This window comes from Lissotriton vulgaris, chromosome 3_1 (assembly GCF_964263255.1).
Source record: "Lissotriton vulgaris chromosome 3_1, aLisVul1.2, whole genome shotgun sequence".
Classification (NCBI taxonomy): Eukaryota; Metazoa; Chordata; class Amphibia; order Caudata; family Salamandridae; genus Lissotriton; species Lissotriton vulgaris.
Window position 1 is genome coordinate 1312654130 of NC_141689.1, and position 19976 is coordinate 1312674105.

General features: G+C 49.5%; 1 protein-coding gene across 4 annotated transcripts in view; it reads left to right on the plus strand.

Moving 5' to 3' along the window:
• The first annotated feature begins 19371 nt into the window (after positions 1–19371).
• SEPTIN11 (septin 11) overlaps positions 19372–19976 on the plus strand; it is a 964023-nt gene continuing 963418 nt past the window's right edge. For all 4 annotated transcript variants that reach the window (XM_086961789.1, XM_086961791.1, XM_086961790.1 and 1 more), the window contains exon 1: positions 19372–19742. In XM_086961789.1, coding sequence (XP_086817915.1) covers positions 19737–19742 — 6 coding nt within the window. In that variant the 5' untranslated portion in view covers positions 19372–19736. The remainder of the gene's footprint in view (positions 19743–19976) is intronic.

The following is a 19976-nucleotide window of genomic DNA, read 5'->3' on the forward strand; positions in this document are numbered from 1 at the left end:
ACGGAGATGATCCGGACGCATTTTTGATGAATTTTGAGCGGGCAGCCAGAGCGCTGGGGTGGCCAGAGGAGAAGTGGCCATTCTTCCTGGCCCCGCTATTAACTGGGGAAGCGCAGTTTGCCTATCAGGTAGCGAATCCGGCTGGGAATGCGTTGTATGCCATAATAAAGAACGTGATTCTAGATCACTTGGGGCTCGACTCCGAAGTGTACCGCATCAGGTTCCGCAAGGAAAAAGGGGTCCCGGGAGAGAATCCAAAAACCCTTTTCTTCCGCTTAAAGATGATGGCAGATAAGTGGCTGAAATCTGGCTCCAGCACTAAAGAAGAAATCCTGGCGCAAATATACCTGGAGCAATTCATGGAGGCGCTCCCCTATGGCTCACAGAGGTGGCTGAGGCAGCACTCGGGACTCACTGTAGACCAGGCCATTGAGATGGCCGCCAACTATGCACGAGCGCAGCCACGGGGCACAGGGTGGGAACCAGAAAAGTCATCCAAACAACTGTCCTTGGTAAAAGGCGATAAGAAAGCAAAACCGGTCCCGGAGCCCTTCCGGCCCCGACCTCTTAGGATGGAGCCTCCTTTACCCCGGGGTCCTCAATGTTTTGAGTGCGGCGAGTGGGGGCACATCGCCCGCCTGTGCCCCAGGAGAAGACCTCCCGAGGAGCCCATGGAGGTGGGGTACCTACCCAAGGCCGTCCTCTACTCCGCTGAGTTGGGGACCTCATTCCATGTAAGTATGAGGGTAAACAGGTTTAGTATTAGAGCCCTCCTGGACTCCCGGTGTAGGCAGTCAGTGGTGCAAGAGAAGTTTGTCCTACCAAACCAATATGACCATGATGCCATAGTACACATCCGTTGTGTACATGGGGACATCAAACCGTATCCCGTTGCCCAGGTGCCCGTTGCCACTAGCAACCAACCGGAGTGTACTGTAAGGGTAGGAGTATTGACGACCCTACCAGAGGAGATGATCCTGGGAGTGGATAACCCGGACTTCCTGGAACTGTTTCGTAGAACTGTATACGAACCGCCCCTGACCAAGCATAAAGCCCATTCGGCTCTAATTACTTCTGAACCATGGGTCCTTGACCGCAGTTTCCGTTTCGCACAGGCAGAGGACCGAACTCTCTTTAACGCGTGGGAGGCGGCGCAGGTTTCCCAGGACCATTCCAACCCCTCATATCCCAGGTTTATAATAAAAAGGGATCTCCTATACAGAGAAGCAGCTACAGGACAGGAGTTACAGCTCTTGGTCCCGACGTCGTTCCGCGAACAAGTGCTCTTCTTCGCACACGCTCATTTAACGGCAGGTCATGCGGGCAAAGAGAAAACTACAGAGAGTGTTAACCAGCATTTCGACTGGCCTGGGATCTACAGGGATGTACAGGAGTACTGTAGAAAATGCGAGATCTGCCAGAGAAGGAACACCCACAAACCCCCGGCAGCTCCCTTACAACCAATGCCGATCATTGGGGTACCCTTCGAGCGTGTAGGGATGGATCTTATAGGGCCCCTCCCGAAGACCCCCTGAGGTCATCTGTATGCACTTGTGATAGTGGACTACGCGACCAGATACATAGAAGCCTTTCCCCTGAAATCCCCTACTACAGCCAATGTAGCGGAAAAGTTCGTGGAATTGTTTTCCAGGGTGGGATTCCCTAAAGAGGTGGTGACTGACCAGGGAACACCGTTCACATCACGCCTCATGAAGGAAATCTGCAAATCACTGGATATACATCATCTGAAGACATCCGTCTACCACCCCCAGACCGATGGCCTCGTAGAGAGGTATAACCAGAGTCTCAAAAACACGTTAAAGAAAATGTTGACCTCCGAAGGCCCGGCCTGGGACCGGTTACTCCCGTTAGCTCTGTATGTACTCAGGGCCCAAAAACAGAGCAGCCTCGGTCATTCGGCTTTTGAGCTGCTATATGGGAGGATACCCAGAACCTTGCTGGAGATAACTAAAGACGCATGGGAATCGCAAGAGGACCAAGAGAAAAACACCCCCCTGGAGTACACCGCACAACTGAGGTCCAAGTTGGGGAAACTACGCAGTCTGGCCTATACGAACCTCGAACAACAACAGAGGAAACAAAAGAAGACATATGACAGAGGGACCCGACTACGGAGGATGGGAGTAGGTGATTGGGCGCTGGTGCTATTGCCCTCTATCACTAAGAAAAACGAGTGGGAAGGCCCTTACGAAGTGGTAGACACAATAGGAGAGACCACCTATAGGCTACGTCTCTCTCCCTCGAAAACACAGACATACCATATAAACATTCTCAAGAAGTGGATCGGTCCTCCCCCTCGGAGGGTTCACTTGGCAGTCCCGAACAAAAAAACGGAGGAATACACCCTACGTCACCTCGTTATAAACCCGGAGTTATCGAATAATCAACGACAAGAACTACATGAAACCTTGACGCCCTTCATGTCTGTCTTTTCCGATCTGCCAGGGAAAACAACCTTAGTGGAGCACCGCATCGAGACGATTCCAGGGAGGATAGTGCGACAGCGGCCCTACAGAATCCCGGCCACCAGGAGGGAGGCAGTGCGACAAGAAGTAAGGGACATGTTAGAGTTAGGGGTAATACAACCTTCCTCTAGCAATTGGGCCTCCCCGATAGTGATGGTGCCCAAGCCTGATGGCACCAAACGCTATTGCATGGACTTCCGTGCCTTGAATTCGATTTCCTCTTTCAACGCCTATCCCATCCCCCGCGTTGATGAATTGATAGAGAACCTGGGGGAAGCAGTGTACATAACAACCATAGACCTGACCAAGGGATACTGGCAGGTACCCCTTAGGAAGGAAGACCGGAAGAAAACCGCCTTCATCACAGACGAAGGACTTTACGAGTTCATGGTTCTCCCCTTTGGGCTTCGTGGCGCCCCCGCCACCTTTCAGCGGCTCATGAACCGCATCCTAAAGCCCTTTCCGACCTTCTCTTCCGCATACCTGGACGATATAGTCGTCCACAGTAAAACATGGGAAGAGCACTTACAACACCTCCAGGCCATCCTCAGGGCCCTGCAGGAAGCGGGCCTACACATCAACGCAAAGAAGTCCCGGGCGGCCTTTACAAGAGTCAAATACCTGGGGTATGTGCTAGGCGAAGGCACCATCGCCCCACAAGACGAGAAAATCAGAGCCATAAGAGACACGGGTTTCCCCTCAACTAAAAGGGAGCTTCGCGCTTTTCTGGGACTGATCGGTTATTACCGGAGATTCATTCCCCGGTTTGCAGAAGTGGCCACCCCCTTGACGAACCTCCTACGCAAAGACGTAAGGACCAAGGAGATTCAGAAAGCCCCTAGGGATGCCTTGGAGGCCTTTACCTTGTTGAAAAACGCCATCACATCAGCCCCCGTTTTGGCATCCCCTGACTTCAATAAAGACTTTATACTCGCCACTGATGCCTCGGAGACCGGTATCGGAGCTGTTCTGTCGCAGAGGGACGAGGAGGGTGTTGAACACCCTATCCTGTTCACCAGCAGGAAACTTTTCCCTAGAGAACAGAAGTACTCCACTGTGGAGCGTGAATGTCTTGCCATTAAATGGGCGGTTGAAAAACTGCAATATTATCTGGAGGGCCGCCCCTTCGTCCTGCAGACCGACCATGCCCCCCTGAGATGGATGTACCGCAACAGATCGCTCAATCCTAGGGTGCTCAGGTGGTTTTTGTCCCTCCAGCCGTACTCCTTTACTGTTGTGCACAAAAAGGGGTCGGACAATGGGAATGCGGACTACCTGTCCAGGGTCCTCCCTCTCCCCGATCGGGAGAGTCCAGGGGGGGAGGTGTGTGGCGGGAGGGCGGATGCAGGGGATGACAATGCTGTTGTGCACGCAGACGGATGGTCTGCTCTGCCGTTGACCCCCCTTTCTGTTGTCCCTACACAGACTGATGCCTCTGCTGCTGTACCTACGGATTGGTGGTCGGCTCTACCGCGGACCCCCCCTGCCGTCCCTGCACTGACTGTCGACACTGGTATAATTGACTGGGATACGACGGAGATCGACAGTGTGTGGAACTATGTACCGGTGGAAGAACACGGCCCCTTTAACTGCGGACTAAACGCTGGCGTGGCTCCGCCCCCTGCGAGCGTGGAGGAGTCAAATGCCGGAAGAGAGAAGGAGAAGACGGACGGCGTTTCCCAGGAGGCGGAAGGTGTGTTGGAGTGGAGACAGAGAGCAGTGGAGGCGAGTGTCGGAAGAGGAGAAGAGTGCAGAAGGAGCCCAGCCGAGTACGTCAAGCCAGGAGGCCACCGATTTGGCGCTTCGCCCTGCCACGGTCCCACGGGAGGAGCGTGGCTGGACAAGGAACGGGGTACTGTTGCGGGCTGGGTGGGGAGGAGTGACCCGAAGAAATCTCGAGACCCAGTGTAAATATTGTACAGTCAAGCAACCCCCCCCTTCACGAGCACGTCGAACGGCTGTAATTAACTGAGCACTTGGTTTCCCTCACTCCCCGGGCCCTTGCAAGTCCAGCACGGACGCCCCAGTGATTATTCTATTTCTTTTCTTTCTTTTCCGGGACGCATCCGGACGAGGTCACGAACCAGTACCACAGGGTGACGACATCTCCTTCCCTCACTACCGGAGAGAGCGTCTCGACCAGTCTACAGCCCTGCATCATTCTGGATAGCTCAGGATTTACAAGAGGTGTCAGAACGGAGACCTCTGACTTTGCAAAACTGAGAGTGACTTCTAAACGGCGTAAAGCCTATTTAAAAATAAAACCTTCACTAAGAGCACTGTTCCCAGACTCTGCCTCATTGGATATTGCACCCCTTACTTCTGATTTGTCTTCCCCTGTGTTCCACGAGCCTGCCCCTTTACAGGCCCATAACGCAACATGGACAAATAAAAATTTTCCCGTGAAAACGGACCATTTTTAGGTCTCGCGCCTAGCGTTGCAGTGCGTAGCGCGAGACCTCTTGTACGGGCCTTAGAAAGCTACCCACACGCTCATACGTTTGGGTTTGCTTTAGCCGGCTGTCATTGGCTTTAGCGTGCTTTTTAAAAAAAAATACAGCACGCAATTGGGCAAAGGTGGGCGCATGTCCCGCCTTTGCCCCGCCCATTCCTGTCCGTGTCCAGAACGCACTGCAGCACGCATTCGCCTCGCTGCCGCATTCCCTCCCCCCGCTCCTCTGTGGTGGGTGTGCACCACTAGTTATGTGGACGGCCTGAGGGAGTGAAGAGGCTGAGGGCGGAAGAGAAGAGGCTGCGGGCGGAGGGAGGATGTCGTGGGCACCAAGGACACAGGAAGCTTCCCAAAAGGCCCTTTAAAAGTCTAATCACATGTGCAAAAAGGGCAATCTGATGGTTTATGCCACCCCATCAATAACTAAGGAAACAGGTTTAATCAAAAGTATGTTAACAGTCTTCTGTATTGGGCTGACATATCCAGAGTTAAATACATTTCCATTTTATTTGTGGATTTCACCATCATAAAGTGCTTGTAACTGTCTTTCTGTTGGGTGGCTTAGTTACCTCTCTTGTGGTTCGCCTAAAGACCTCTTAGACCCAAACTATGTCCGATTTACAGATGGATGCTGAACAGCTGAGGTCTGCCCAACGCACCTAGAGCTGTTTTGACATAGCTTAGCTATGGTATGTGGTTGCTCAGATCCATATTCAAAGAAAAGGTTAAGTTTAGCACCATTTAGCATATTCTGATGCCACAATATACAATTTTGATTATGGGAAATTACATGTTGGTTTTATGACTTTCTTTTGGGGGAGCTCTTAACATTGAGATCAATTATGAAATAGATTATTATTATAATTTTATTATTTGAAGTAATGATTGTTTATTTGTACATAGGCATATGTCTGAAAAGTGAGGCACATTAAATGTGTCTTGATAAAGTTGTGAGATATGTGATGCCAGTGGGTCACTGGGACCATCCCCTTGGGAACACTATTCACTCCTCTTAACACAAAGAGGCATCACATATCTCACGATTATTCATAGGCGTTTTTAGGGGTATTAACGCCACCCACGGTGAACCTAACCGGGATTAAAACTTCTGCTAAACAGCTGTGCATCCACCCTGAACTTATCTTGATAAAGTTGGCCATTATTATATGAACACCACTGAAACGCATTGATGCTTGGGATACACTAAATCCAGAGTACCGGCCAGCACTTGTGATAAGGGAATTTGGACTGTGTATATGTCTGACATCTGATTTTTCCACTTGGATTAGTTTATGAACCACTAATAATTGTATTTTCAAATTTGTTTTCTGTCTCTCTCTTTTTCTGTTCTCCTTTTTGAATACATTCTCTAAACTGTTTTAAAATGGGGATATGGTGTAGATACTTTTTGAAATAAATACATATTTGATGTACTAGTGGCACAAAAACTAGGAGTTTTTAATCTCTCTTTATAAAATGTAATACTGTTTTTGAAATATATGATATTGATCAAATGTGTATGTTATTATAATGGTGTGTACATTTATGAATTTTGTATGATGCACAATTTTTTATGTTTTTAATAAAATTCAGCAAGTATTTCATCATCCTTTAATGTGGTTGTTTTCTGGCATTGTAAACACAGACACATGGGTATACTTGATATGAAAGGTTGAAAGTTCTCTTATATTTAAGGATCCTAGTATTTAGTTACCGAAGGGAATATAAACTTTTCTTTGACTTGTTATGCCCTGTCCCTTTGGTACGTGGGGCCTCCCTCTTATTATTGGTTGGTCAGATCCATATTCATACAGTCAATCACAATCTTTCTATTAACCCTCGATGCCAGGCATTTTCTCCCCTGCGCCCTTTTTTGGCTATTTGGGGCAGTTCACTTAGGCCCTGATACCTTTTTGTCCACATAAGGCAGAGGTCTTCAAACTTTTTGATGCCAAGACCCCCTTGTAAAACCTTTTTAGGCTAAAGGACCCCCTTCCAACAAAAGTTTCTAGAAACTGGTACTCCTCATCATCAACAACTATCGACAACCATAAATGCGACTGTTAGACCTCATCACATTCATCCATCATTCATCCACCCACACTTTCACACATCCATCCATCCATCCATCCACCCTTTCATCATTCCATTCATACATCCATCCTTAAACCAGCCACCCTTTAATCCTTACATCCATTTTTTTACCCATCCTCCCATCCATGCATCATTCAGCCAACCACCTTTTCACACATCATTCCATCATTCATCCATGCAACCTTTTATCCATCCATACATCCATCCACCCTTTCATCCTTCCATCCATACATCCATCCTTCATCCATCCACCCTTTCATCCATACATCCATCCTCCATCCATCCACCCTTTCACCCTTCCATCCATACATCCTTCATCCATCCACCCTTTCATCCTTCCATACATCCATCCATCCATCCTTCATCCATCCACCCTTTCATCCATACATCCATCCTTCATCCACCCACCCTTTCATCCATCCATCCACCCACCTTTTCACACATCCATCCATACATCATGATCCATGCAACCTTTTATCCATCCATCCTTCATCCATCTACCATTTCATCCTTCCTTCCATCCATCCATACATACATCCTTCATCTATGAACACTTTCATCCATCCATTCACCCATCATTCATCCACCCCATTTTCACACATCCATCCATCCATCATTCATCCATGCAACCTTTTATCCGTCCATACATCCATCCTTCATTCCATCCAAACATACATCCTTCATCTATCCACCCTTTCATCCATCTTTTCACCCATCATCCATGCACCCACTTTTTCCACACATCCATCCATCATTCATCCATGCAACCTTTTATACATCCATCCTTCACCCATCTACGGTTTCATCCTTCCTCCATCCATCCTTCATCCATCCACCCTTTCATCCATCCATCTATCCATCCACTCATCATTAATCCACCCACCTTTTGACATATCCATCCATCCTTCATCCAACCACCCTTTCATCCTTAAATCCATACATTCATCCTTCATCCATCCATCCTTTCATCCATCCATTCACCCATCATTCACCCACCCACCTTTTCACACATCCATCCATCATGATCCATGCAACCTTTTATCCATCCATACATTCATACTTCATCCATCCACCCTTTCATCCTTCCATCCATACATCCATTCTTCATCCATCCACCCTTTCATCCATACATACATCCTTCATCCACCCACCCTTTCACCCATCCACAATTCATCCACCCACCTTTTCACACATCCATCATGATCCATACAACCTTTTATCCATCCATACATCCATCCTTCATCCATCTACCATTTCATCCTTCCTTCCATCCATCCATGCATACATCCTTCATCTATCCACACTTTCATCCATCCATTCACCCATCATTCATCCACCCCCTTTCCACACATCCATCAATCATCCATGCAACCTTTTATCCATCCATACATTCATCCTTCACCCACCTACCGTTTCATCCTTCCATCCATCCATCCATCATCCATCCATCCACCTTTTCATCCATCCATTCATCCACCCACCTTTTCACATATCCATCCATCCTTCATCCAACCACCCTTTCATCCTTCCTTCCATCCATGCATACATCCTTCATCTATCCACACTTTCATCCATCCACCCATCATTCATCCATCCCTTTTCACTCATCCATCCATCATTCATCCATGCAACCTTTTATCCATCCATACATCCATCCTTCATCCATCTACCATTTCATCCTTCCTTCCAGCCATCCACCCATCCTTCATCCATCCACCCTTTCATCCATCCTCTCATCATTCATCCACCCACCTTTTCACATACCCATCCATCATGATCCATGCAACCTTTTATCCATCCATACATCTATCCTTCATCCATCCACCCTTTCATTCATTCATCCACCCACCTTTTCTGTGCCACTCTCATGTGGGGGCGGAGCAGAGGGGGGGGGGGTCAGTATCTCTCTGCGTCTTCTTCCTCTCTCATGGGAGAGCATCTCTGTGCCTCCCTGCTGGGGGCGACAGGCTGTAACAACATCTCACCTGAAGTGACAGACTAAGGCACATTTCTCCTGCACAGGCGCCAGGTAGGACGGTTCGTGCTTTGTGCTTTACAGGCAGGACCCACAGCTCCAGGCGCGCAACGCCCACTGAACTCAAAGGGCTACAGCCTCCTCCCCCAGCCACCCTCCCCTGCCCCCATCCCTTCCCCTCCTCCTGTATGTGAGCCGGGCTTAAACACCTTCAGGGACACACACAAAGCCGCACCCCAGTACTTCACACGTCTTTAAAAGACATTTACTTGGTAATGAGGCTTTGTTGTTTTTCACCCCTCGGTGTAAATTAGGCCTCCGCCGTGAGCACCCTCAATCAGCCCCACGCCATCTAAGGCAAACTGACAATCTGCGACCCCCTACCCCGGACTCCACGACCCCCCTGGGGGTCGCGCCCCACAGATTGAAGACCTCTGACATAAGGTATCCAGGCCAAATTTATGTCCTTTTTTTCCAACATCCTAAGGATTCTTAAGTACCCGGGGTTTGTTGATTCCCCTGGAAAGGATCGAGAAATTGGGCAAAATACAGAAAAAAATTATTTTGGGTTGAAAAATTGGAAAAAAGTGCTGCAGAAGACAGCATCTGTTTCTTCCCCTGCAAATAGTATCAATGTAGGGTTTGCGGTGCTAAAATCACCATCTTCCCAGCTTTCAGGAACAGGCAGACTTCTGTGAGAAAACCAACATTCTATACACAGTTATGGCATTTTACTGGGACATAACCTATTTTTAAGCTTTCAGCCTCCTTCCAGTTAGTGGTAGAAAGGGGTGTAAAACCAATAATGGATTCTAGGAAGCTACACATTTCTGAAAAGACAACATTCTCAATTCAGCAAGGGGTCATTTGTGTAGATCTTTCAAGGTTTCCCTATAGAAGGTAACAGTTGAAACTAAAAAATTGAAATTGAGTTGAAAAAACAGCCATTTTTGCCTACATTTTCATCTGTAACTTCTTCTAACTATGCTAGATTTTTTAAAGCAATATACCGTTCCGTCACAGTGACCCTTCTGGTTGCAGTGATATGTTGGGCTTGTAGGTTCACCAAGAGCCCGGGGCACCCAGAGCCAATAAATGAGCTGCACCTTGCAATGGTTTTTCATTGTGTACCAGGTATACAGGAAGGGGTGATTTGTGAGGGGGTCTCGCACCAGGTTCTGCTACCCAGAATCCCTTGTAGACCTCAAGCTTTGTAAAAGAAAAAAAACTTTCCTCACATTTCTGTGATTGAAAGTTCAGAAATCTGCGTTGATCGACAATCTTGTACTAACCCAGCATTCCCCAAAGTCTCCCGATAAAAATTGTACCACACTTGTGTAGGTAGGCCTAGTGCTCATAAAAAGAAATGGCCCAAAATGCAATGTGGACACATCACATTTTTCCACACAAAACGGACTCTTTTTTTGCAATGTGCCAAGCTGTGGATTTTGGATCCTAGCTCAGCCGACACCAAGGGAAACCTGGCAAACCTGTACATTATAGCAAACAAGACCCCCAGGGGAATCCAGGACTTGTGTGGCTCTCACCAGATTCTGTTACTCACAATTTGTTTCAAAACTCAAACTTTGTTAAAAAAAAAAAGACATTTTCCTCACATTTCAGTGATGGAAAGTTCTGGAGTCTGCAAAAAACACTAACTTCCAAGCACGGAGCATCCCCAAGTCTCCCGATAAAAATGGTATCTCACTTGTGTGGGTAGGCCTAGTGGCCAGAACAGGAAACGTCCCATAACGCAACGTGCACAAATAAAATGTTTCCAGTGAAAACTGACCCTTTTTAGGTCTCGCGCCTAGCGTTGCAGTGCGCAGCGCAAGACCTCTTGTACGGGCTTTAGAAAGCTACCCACACGCTCATACGTTTGGGTTTGCTTTAGCCGACTGTCATTGGCTTTAGCGTGCTTTTTTAAAAAAAAAAACAGCACGCAATTGGGCTGCCGCACTCCCTCCCCCCGCTCCTCTGTGGTGCGCGTGCACCATTAGTTATGTGCACTGCTCCTACTGGGTTCCTGCACCTCGCAAATTTGTTTGAATTGTTCGTGCTCTATAAAAGTAATGTTAGTACAGTGTTCCAAAACCAAGCAGAAAATATCGACATAGTCAATTCATCCATTGTTTACAGCACTGGATGTTTATGTTCTCTACTACAAACAAGTAAGTCATTGATTTAAACTAAGGCAAACTATAAAAGAGCATCTACGAATAAACTGATTGTGCAAATGTTAATTGACAATGAGATGTGAACTAGATACACATGAGAAGTGATTGCATACCAATGCGGACGTTTAACATATAATCTACGAAAAGTATTTTTGGAAGTACTAAAAGATCGTTCACAGATGTTGGATTCACTTCAATGAAAGCGGAGGAGTGTCGGCATTGTAGTCCATTGTTTGTAGTGTTCATCTACCACATTGCTCTTTGGGTTGTTCTGTTTTCTGAAACTTGGCCGATTTTGAGTGTTGCTTCTGAAGGGAGTGATGTCATCTAAGAAAGGGAAGGGGAGAAGGTGCGCGTCTCTAATCCCGTGATATTAGAGCAGGTGGAGTCTTGCAGTCTAATTTAAGTCACAATAAGAATTATTTTACTGTCAGAAAAAAAGAACGAAGTTCCCAAAGAAAAGGGACACATTGCAGCAGTTCTGCGTCCATTCTTATCGGCTGCCCAGCACACATATTACAACACACAATTGCGGGTAAAGAGTCTTGCTTTAATATGAGGCGCGGGTGACTGACTTCTTTGTGGTGTGATCGACTGGTCGGTGCGTGGAGCGTGGCCGGTGTCTAAGATCCGCAGTGGAGTTAAGTGGTCCCTTAACCTGTCTCTCCTGTGAGGGTGCACAAATCACTCGGCTGGCAGTAGAGGCGGCGCTCTCACCCTTCCATCTCTTCAGGGGTTAATCGTGCCTGGGAGGGGGAGGGATGTGCTCGGCACTGCCTCCTGCTCCTCTCCCAGTCCACAGTATGGCTCACCGCGCTCTGGGTTGCTGAGTAAAAGGTGCCAGTAGTGTCTGGTGAGCAGTCCCTGACTTCAGCAGCCCCACACCCTGCCCACAAGGGCATATCAGAGGAGAGATGAAGGTGTCCGCATGCTACGTGACCCTCTGCCCCCTCCCCAAGACCCACACTGGAGCTCCCGACCTAGGAAGCCACTGGCCCGGAGACGGCGCAAGGTGGGCATCAGCCACTTAGGAACCAACGTATTTGACTTTTTGTGTGGATAGCACTTCGTGTGCGTGGAAAATACTTCAAGGCACTTATATGTGTAAATAGCCAAAAGATCGCACGGTTTCTCTCACTTATAGCAGTACTAATTTGCGATGCAAGAGAACTGCCAATAGATAGCTGTCCCACTCTGTTTCAGATGCCTGTGAGGTAGGTTTTGCGTTTCAGAACTTTCAATCCAACCCGTGCCAAAGAGCATTGGTGCATTGGTCCCCTGTGTTCCTTTTGCATTCTGCCACCTATACATGCACTATTATAAAAGCAGAACTACAAGTACCAGAATGCACTCTAAACACCAGGACTGCTAGTACCAATTGTATGACTGGCTTATCTTCTCCATGTAGATATCAGAGAAGTTTTTTTTTGTGTCCCTGCTTTTGTTCCTTCCACATACCTCAGTGGCAGGCTGTAGGCAAACTACCCAGCGGGTTCTTCCATTCACCTGCGCTATTTTTGTGTTAACGAGGAGCTTAACACAAACAGTATGGCCGGCGTGTTTGTTTTAATGAAAAAAGTCACATTTTTCCTGCCTCCAGCAGCCCCTTTGCTTTCTTCTGCTTTCCTGCGCCGTGGAGTTCTTTGCCCATGTTCTCCTTTTACTGATCGGGTTTATTTACCATATAAATCCATGTGCACTGGTAACTCTGGCTTCTACAGGGGAGCAAATCGCCCGGCACTCTAGTTTCTATTTATATAGCATGCATTTGCAATGCAATAGGTCTGGCATTTCCGAGAGTTTAAGCTATTGGCATTGTAAATGACAATGCCTTTTATTTATGTTTTAAAAACAACACAGATAAAGGCATTGTCATTTACAATGCCAATAGCTCAAACTCTCATAAATGCGAGACCTATTGCATTGCAAATGCTTGTTTGCAATGTGCCATTGCTGTGGATTTCTGACCCTAGCTAAATGTGAGGTTTGCAGGGGATTCTGGATAAGAAAATTTTGGGAGATCCGCGCAAGCCACACCTGCCAGGACTCCCCCGAGTGTATAGTTTTGAAAACTGGCTGGGCTTGGTAGGTTTTCCTAGATGCCACCGAGCCACTGCCCAAAAACGCAGATGACTCTTTTGCAAAACCAGGTAGTTTTGGGATCAATAATTTGGAAGTCTCCACAATATGTTTTCGGCCATTTCCGGTTGTGTGCACTAGGCCTACCCACACAAGTGAGGTACCATTGTTATCTGGAGACCTGGGTAAACGCTGGGTGGTAGGAAATTTGCAGCGGCCCGGTAATCCCAAAACTTTCCCACACAGAAAAGTGATGAATATGTGGGTTTTTAGCTAAATTTGAGGTATGCAGGGGATTCTGGGTAGCAAATACACGCAAGCCACACCTTCCTGGACTCCCCTTGGTGTCTAGTTTTCAGAAATGTCTGGGTTTGGTAGGTTTCTGTATATGGCCGCTGGGCTCCGGACCAAAAACGCAGGTGACTCCCTCGCGAAACCAAGTCGTTTTGCGATGGATAATTTTGAAATCTTCACAGTTTCCATTTCCGGTCATTGGCACTAGGCCTACCCACACAAGAGAGGTACCATTTCTATTAGACCTGAAGGAACTCTGGGTGGTAGGAAGTTTATGGCAGCCCAGGGATCCCACAACTTTCCCTCACAGAAAAGTGAGGGAAATGTGATTTTTTAAGCTAAATTAGAGGTTTACAGGGGATTCTGGGTAGGAAAACATTAGGGGATCCACGCAAGCCACACCACCCTGGACTCCGTAGTTTTCAGAACTGTCTGGGTTTGGTAGGTTTCCTTAGATGGACACCGAGCCAAAGACCAATAAACCAGGTGACTTTTTGCAAAACCAGTTCGTTTTATGCTAGATAGCGGGCTCCTGAGGCTGTTTTGGACTGAAGGAAATCCCTCTGGTGCCCGCACCAGAGGGATTTCCTGTGCCATGTACTCGGACTGCCAGGAGATGTCCGATGCACACGAGCACTGTAGAGTCAGACGGCTCCCGGCCGTCCGACGTACGATAGGGGTTAGTAGTACGATTAGTGGCACTAGCAGTATTACAGATGATATTGTTAGCATTTACAGTATTAATTTGAGACCAAGAGTAGTAGTAAGCCCGAAACTGTACTCCTAGTAGTGGCAGTAGTAGAAGCACTAGAAGTAGAATTAACTGTAGTTCTGTTTATAGTAGAAGTTACAGCAGTATGTAGTGTAATATGGCCAACATTAAGGGTAGTGGTTTTAGTAGCAAATATCATAGTAGCAATGCAAGCTTCAGTCATACTCGTACCAGTATTCCATATAATACTCGCACTAGAGATATCAATAGTTAAAATGACATAAAGACTTCACAGGAGTCACTAGCACCTGTTACTGTCTCTAGTAGCAATACGATCTCTAGTGATGGCACTGCTGGCAAATGTAGAAGATGAATAGGTGGACAAGATTTCCATGTAAGTGGGCCTATATGGTCGCAGGCTCTGATTGGCAAGGTGGGCAACTGGACATGGGCCTATAGGCCTGTTGCGGAGGCCAGTTGGTGGGCTGTTTTGGACAGGATTTCCATGTAATTGGGCCTATATGGGTCGCAGGCTCTGATTGGCAAGGTGGGCAACTGGACATGGGCTGATAGGCCTGTTGCTGAGGCCAGTTGGTGGTCCGTTTTGTTTTGGGTGGCCTAGGCAGTCCAATCAGCCAGGGCCAAGCCTGTCTACACAGCAAGTGCACAATGTAAGAGGCTGTTACTACAGCCTTTGTATACATATACTGAGCCTGACCCACCTCAGGCCAGTTATTTGTCTGAGTCAGAATGACAATGGGATGCTCCTTCTGTCACAGCATGAGGGGTGCCTGCCTCTGGCTCCCTCCAGGAGCGGCAGAGGCTGCAAGGAGCGCCTGATGGGAGAAGCCATTAGCACCCACTTTGCAGAGGTCTGTGGTAGGGAGAAGGACTGCAAAGCTAGGGTGGTGGGAGGCTGGTTAGGGCCAGCAAGGGAGCTCCTCCGGTTATCTGGGTCCTGCTCATCTAATGGAAGGGGGGAATGAATTACTTTCTGTTGTTCTCCTCCTTTTCCTACCAGGGACCCAGTTCACACAATGTATAACAATTTTAAGATTGTGAACGATTCTGAAATGAGGGCTACTTTTTGGTAGTGCCCGGGCCTAATTGTGATCCCAATCCGACCCTGATAGGGGGGCAACCATCCGTAAATTTCACAGACCGTCCGTCATTTTGATGTCATGTCCGTTGTCCGTAATCATTCCTTTTCCGGACGCCTTTTGTCCGTAATTTTGGAGATTAATTACAGGGATCTGTGCTGTTTCCCTGAGAAGTCCCAAGGGATTAAAAGTTCTCAGGGGCCAGCTCGCACTTCTCTGTTGATCTCCAGAGGCTGCAGCAGCCCCTCCCTGAACTCGCACAGACTGTGGACAGGCCCATTGACATTCTGACTGAGGCTGATTATCCCCTTTCGAATGACAATGAGCCGTCTGCCTTTAGCATACCATGTGTGAGTGAGTGCCTTGGAGGCCAGCGACTCACTTGGAACCAGTAGATCGTAGTTAGTGATTACAGAGGAGCTTTCCCCAAACAGAGTACTGTGGGGAACTTGCGGCCTTGTGTAATTTGCCAATGTTGTTCACAGATTGAGGGGCTTGAGCAGTAATGGAGCAGAAGCGGTGACAGGACTGGAGAAGTGATGGGGCTTGAGAGGTGACCAGGCAGGAGAGGCGACAGGGCAGGAGAGGTGACCGGGCAGGAGAGGTGACCGGGCAGGAGAGGTGACCGGGCAGGAGAGGTGACCGGGCAGGAGAGGTGAACGGGCAGGAGAGGTGAACGGGCAGGAGAGGTGAACGGGCAGGAGAGGTGAACAGGCAGGAGAGGTGAACAGGCAGGAGGGGTGACGGGCAGGAGGGGTGACGGGGCAGGAGCAGTGACGGGGCAGGAGCGGTACCGAGGCAGGAGAGATGACGGGGCTGGAGCAGTAAACAGGGAGCAGCAGGAACAGGCTGGAGATGTGACGGGCAGGATAGGTGACGGCAGGAGAGGTGACGGTGCAGGAGCGGTGATGGGGCAGGAGCGGTGATGGGGCAGGAGCGGTGACAAGGCAGGAGCGGTGACGAGGCAGGAGCGGTACTGAGGCAAGAGAGGTGACGGGACTGGAGCAGTGAACAGGCTGGAGTAGAAACGGGCAGGAGAGATGACGGGGCTGGAGAGGTGCCGGGGCAGGAGAGGTGATGGGGCAGGAGAGGTGACGGGGCAGGAGAGGTGACGGGGCAGGAGAGGTGACGGGGCAGGTGAGGTGACGGGGCAGGAGCGGCGACGGGGCAGGAGCGGCGACAGGGAAGAAGTGATGGGGCAGGAGAGGCGACGGGAAAGGAGAGGTGAAGGGACAGGAGAAGTGATGGGGCAGGTGAAGTGACGGGGCAGGAAAGGTGACAGGCAGGAGAAGTGATCGGGCATGAGCAGTAGCAGTGAAGGGGCAGGAGCATTGAACAGACAGGAACAGTGACGGGGCATGAGAGGTGACGGGGCAGGCGAGGTGACCGGGCAGGCGAGGTGACCGGGCAGGCGAGGTGACGTGGCAGGAGAGGTGACGAGCAGAAGTGGTGACGGGGCAGGAGTGGGGACGGGGCAGGAGTGGTGACGGGGCAGGAGAAGTGTCAGGGCAGAAGTGTCAGGGCAGGAGTAGTGACAGGCCAGTAGTGACGGGACAGGAATAGTGACAGGACAAGAGAGTCAGCTAGAAAGGAGAGGTGCTGGGGCAGGAGAAGAGACAGGGCAGGAGTAGTGATGGGGCAGGAGAAGTGACGGGGCAGGAGAAGTGAACGGCGCAGGAGAAATGAACGGGGCAGGAGAAATGAACGGGCAAAAGAAGTGGCAGAGCAGGAGAAGTGACGGGGAAGGAGAAATTACGGGGAAGGGGCGGTGATCGGGCATGAGCAGAGAACAGGCAGGAGCGGTGAACAGGCTGAAGTAACCGGGCAGGAGAAGTGACCAGGCAGGAAAAGTGACTAGGCAGGAGAAGTGACAGGATAGGAGAGGCGACAGAAAAGGAGAGGTGACGGGGCAGGCGAGGTGACCGGGCAGGAGAGGTGACGTGGCAGGACAGGTGACGGGGCAGGAGTGGTGACGGGGCAGGAGTGGTGACGGGGCAGGAGAAGTGTCAGGGCAGAAGTGTCAGGGCAGGAGTAGTGACAGGCCAGAAGTGACGGGACAGGAGTAGTGACAGGACAAGAGAGTCGACAGGAAAGGAGAGGTGCTGGGGCAGGAGAAGAGACAGGGCAGGAGCAGTGATGGGGCAGGAGAAGTGAACGGCGCAGGAGAAATGAACGGCGCAGGAGAAATGAACGGGGCAGGAGAAATGAACGGGAAGAAGAAGTGACAGGGCAGGAGAAGTGACGGGGAAGGAGAAATGACGGGGAAGGAGAAATGACGGGGAAGGAGAAATGACGGGGAAGGAGCGGTGATCGGGCATGAGCAGAGAACAGGAAGGAGCGGTGAACAGGCAGAAGTGACCGGGCAGGAGAAGTGACCAGGCAGGAGAAGTGACCAGGCAGGAAAAGTGACTAGGCAGGAAAAGTGACAGGATAGGAGAGGCGACAGAAAAGGAGAGGTGACGGGGCAGGAGAAGTGACAGGGGAAGGAGAAATGACGGGGTGTTGATCGGGCAGGAGCAGTTAACGTGCAGGAGCAGTGAACAGGCAGGAGCAGTGAACAGGCAGGAGAAGTGACCGGGCAGAAGAAGTGACTGGGCAAAGAGAAGTGACTGGGAAGGAGAAGTGACCGGGCAGGAGAAGTGACAGGAGAGGTGACAGGAAAGGAGAGGCGACAGAAAAGGAGGAGAGGTGATGGGGCAAGAGAAGTGATGGGACAGGAGTGGTGACGGGGCAGGAGCAGTGAACACGGCAGGAGCAGTGAACGGGGCAGGAGCAGTGAACAGGCATGAGCAGGGGCAATGAAGGGGCAGGAGCAGGGAACGGGCAGGAGCAGTGACGGGGCAAGAGAAGTGATGTGGCAGGTGCTGTGATAAGGCATGAGCAGGAGCGGTGACCAGACAGGACCAGTGACCAGGCAGGAGAAAGTGAATGGGCAGGAGAAAGTGACTGGGCAGGAGAAAGTGACTGGGCAGGAGAAAGTGACCGGGCAGGAGAAGTGATGTGTACTTATATTTTTAGCCTATTTATTTATATACTATTGCATGACATCCACTGATGTGTCTGTAAAGCACACCTTTTGTCCCGAATTTTTGTCCCGAATTTTGACCTCCTGTCCTGAATTTTTGTCTTGAATTTTGACCCTTTGTCTTGTATTTTTACACTCACTGTCCTGAATTTCCGCCCACGCCAGTTGGCCACCCTAGACTTGGAAGGGTTGGGATAGGACTGTTAGGTACTAGTGCATATGCCCTAGAACAAAAGGAGTATAAGTTTGAGTACGGTCACCCAGTATGGAGGCAATGTTGGAGCACGATTATCCACTGTGTAAACTCGTAAAAGGCATTCAACCTTGCTTACGTCTTTGACTGCCAAACTCCCTTCCATGCTCCTGTATGATTTAACTTCCTGTTGCATGATTTAAAATAGGATCACATTAAAGAGAATGGACAAAGTTAGCAAGATATTACGAAACATTACAAACAAAAGCTATGATGATTTGTCCCTGGGAGGTTGGGGCCCTCATTTGCACACATAAATTGTTACCTACCTGCTGCTTGTGGATTCTTTTGGCTAATGTTGCCTGTCTGTTGCTGCTCAGTTATTAATATAGTTTTATATTGTTAATTTTGTTTCCGCGCATGACTAATGTTTGGGAGCCGAGCACATGGCGAACATTGAGCCACCACTGTGATATCCTGTACCACTTACCTGATGTGTAGGGTAATCTGTAAATTAATTTTTTTCTTACTTGTGACCACCAGAGGGGGCAGCATGTAATATGACATCGCTGTGATATTAAATAAAAGACAAGTTAAAAAACACGCAAAGGTTGCTAGAAAGAATTTCTGAGGAGACCTCCAGCATTACTCGAATATCACCATAATACCTCAAGATATAGAAATGCGCGTATTCGCGTGACGTCAGCCGGTGGTTACTGCCCTAAGTGCTTTCTTTACGTGGTCCTACTAGGCACAGTTAGCGCTTCCAATTATATCTAAGCTCAGATCCAAATAGAACGCTGCGGCCAGAACACCCCCAGTGACACACGTCCTGCCTTTTAGTGCGCTGGCACTGTCGCAGACCCCCCAGGCAGAGACGTCAGCCTCGACCCCCATCAGCTGCGGAGCGGGCTGTGAGCCCCGGCCAGCACCGCTCCCGGCACCCCGGCTCTCCCGCACGCAGGAACTGGAGGCAGTGCCTTGCAGGAAGGCGGCCTGCTCCCGGGACGCGCCCCTTCCTGCAGGCTGCCGCGCACTGCCCCTGGCGGCCGGGAGGCCTGTCCGTGACAGAGCCGGAGCCGAGCGGAGCATATCGAGGGAGGCAGACCCGAGCGTAGCGGCAGCTCCAGCGCCCCACAGCCAGTCAGCATGGCGGTAAGCGAGCCACATCCATCTCCCACCCACCCCCAGCCCTGCTGCGCACACTGGTACCCCAGCGCTGCACACCGATCACAGGGACTCCACGGGAACAAGCGCAGCTGGACGCATTGGCACCCCAAGCATTAGGGTTCTGCTGCTTTGATTTCTGTGCTTTTATTGGGACTTGGAGAGCATTCAGCCAGATTTGACAGGCTTCAGATACTTGATTTAAAATGGTGGTAGGAGAGG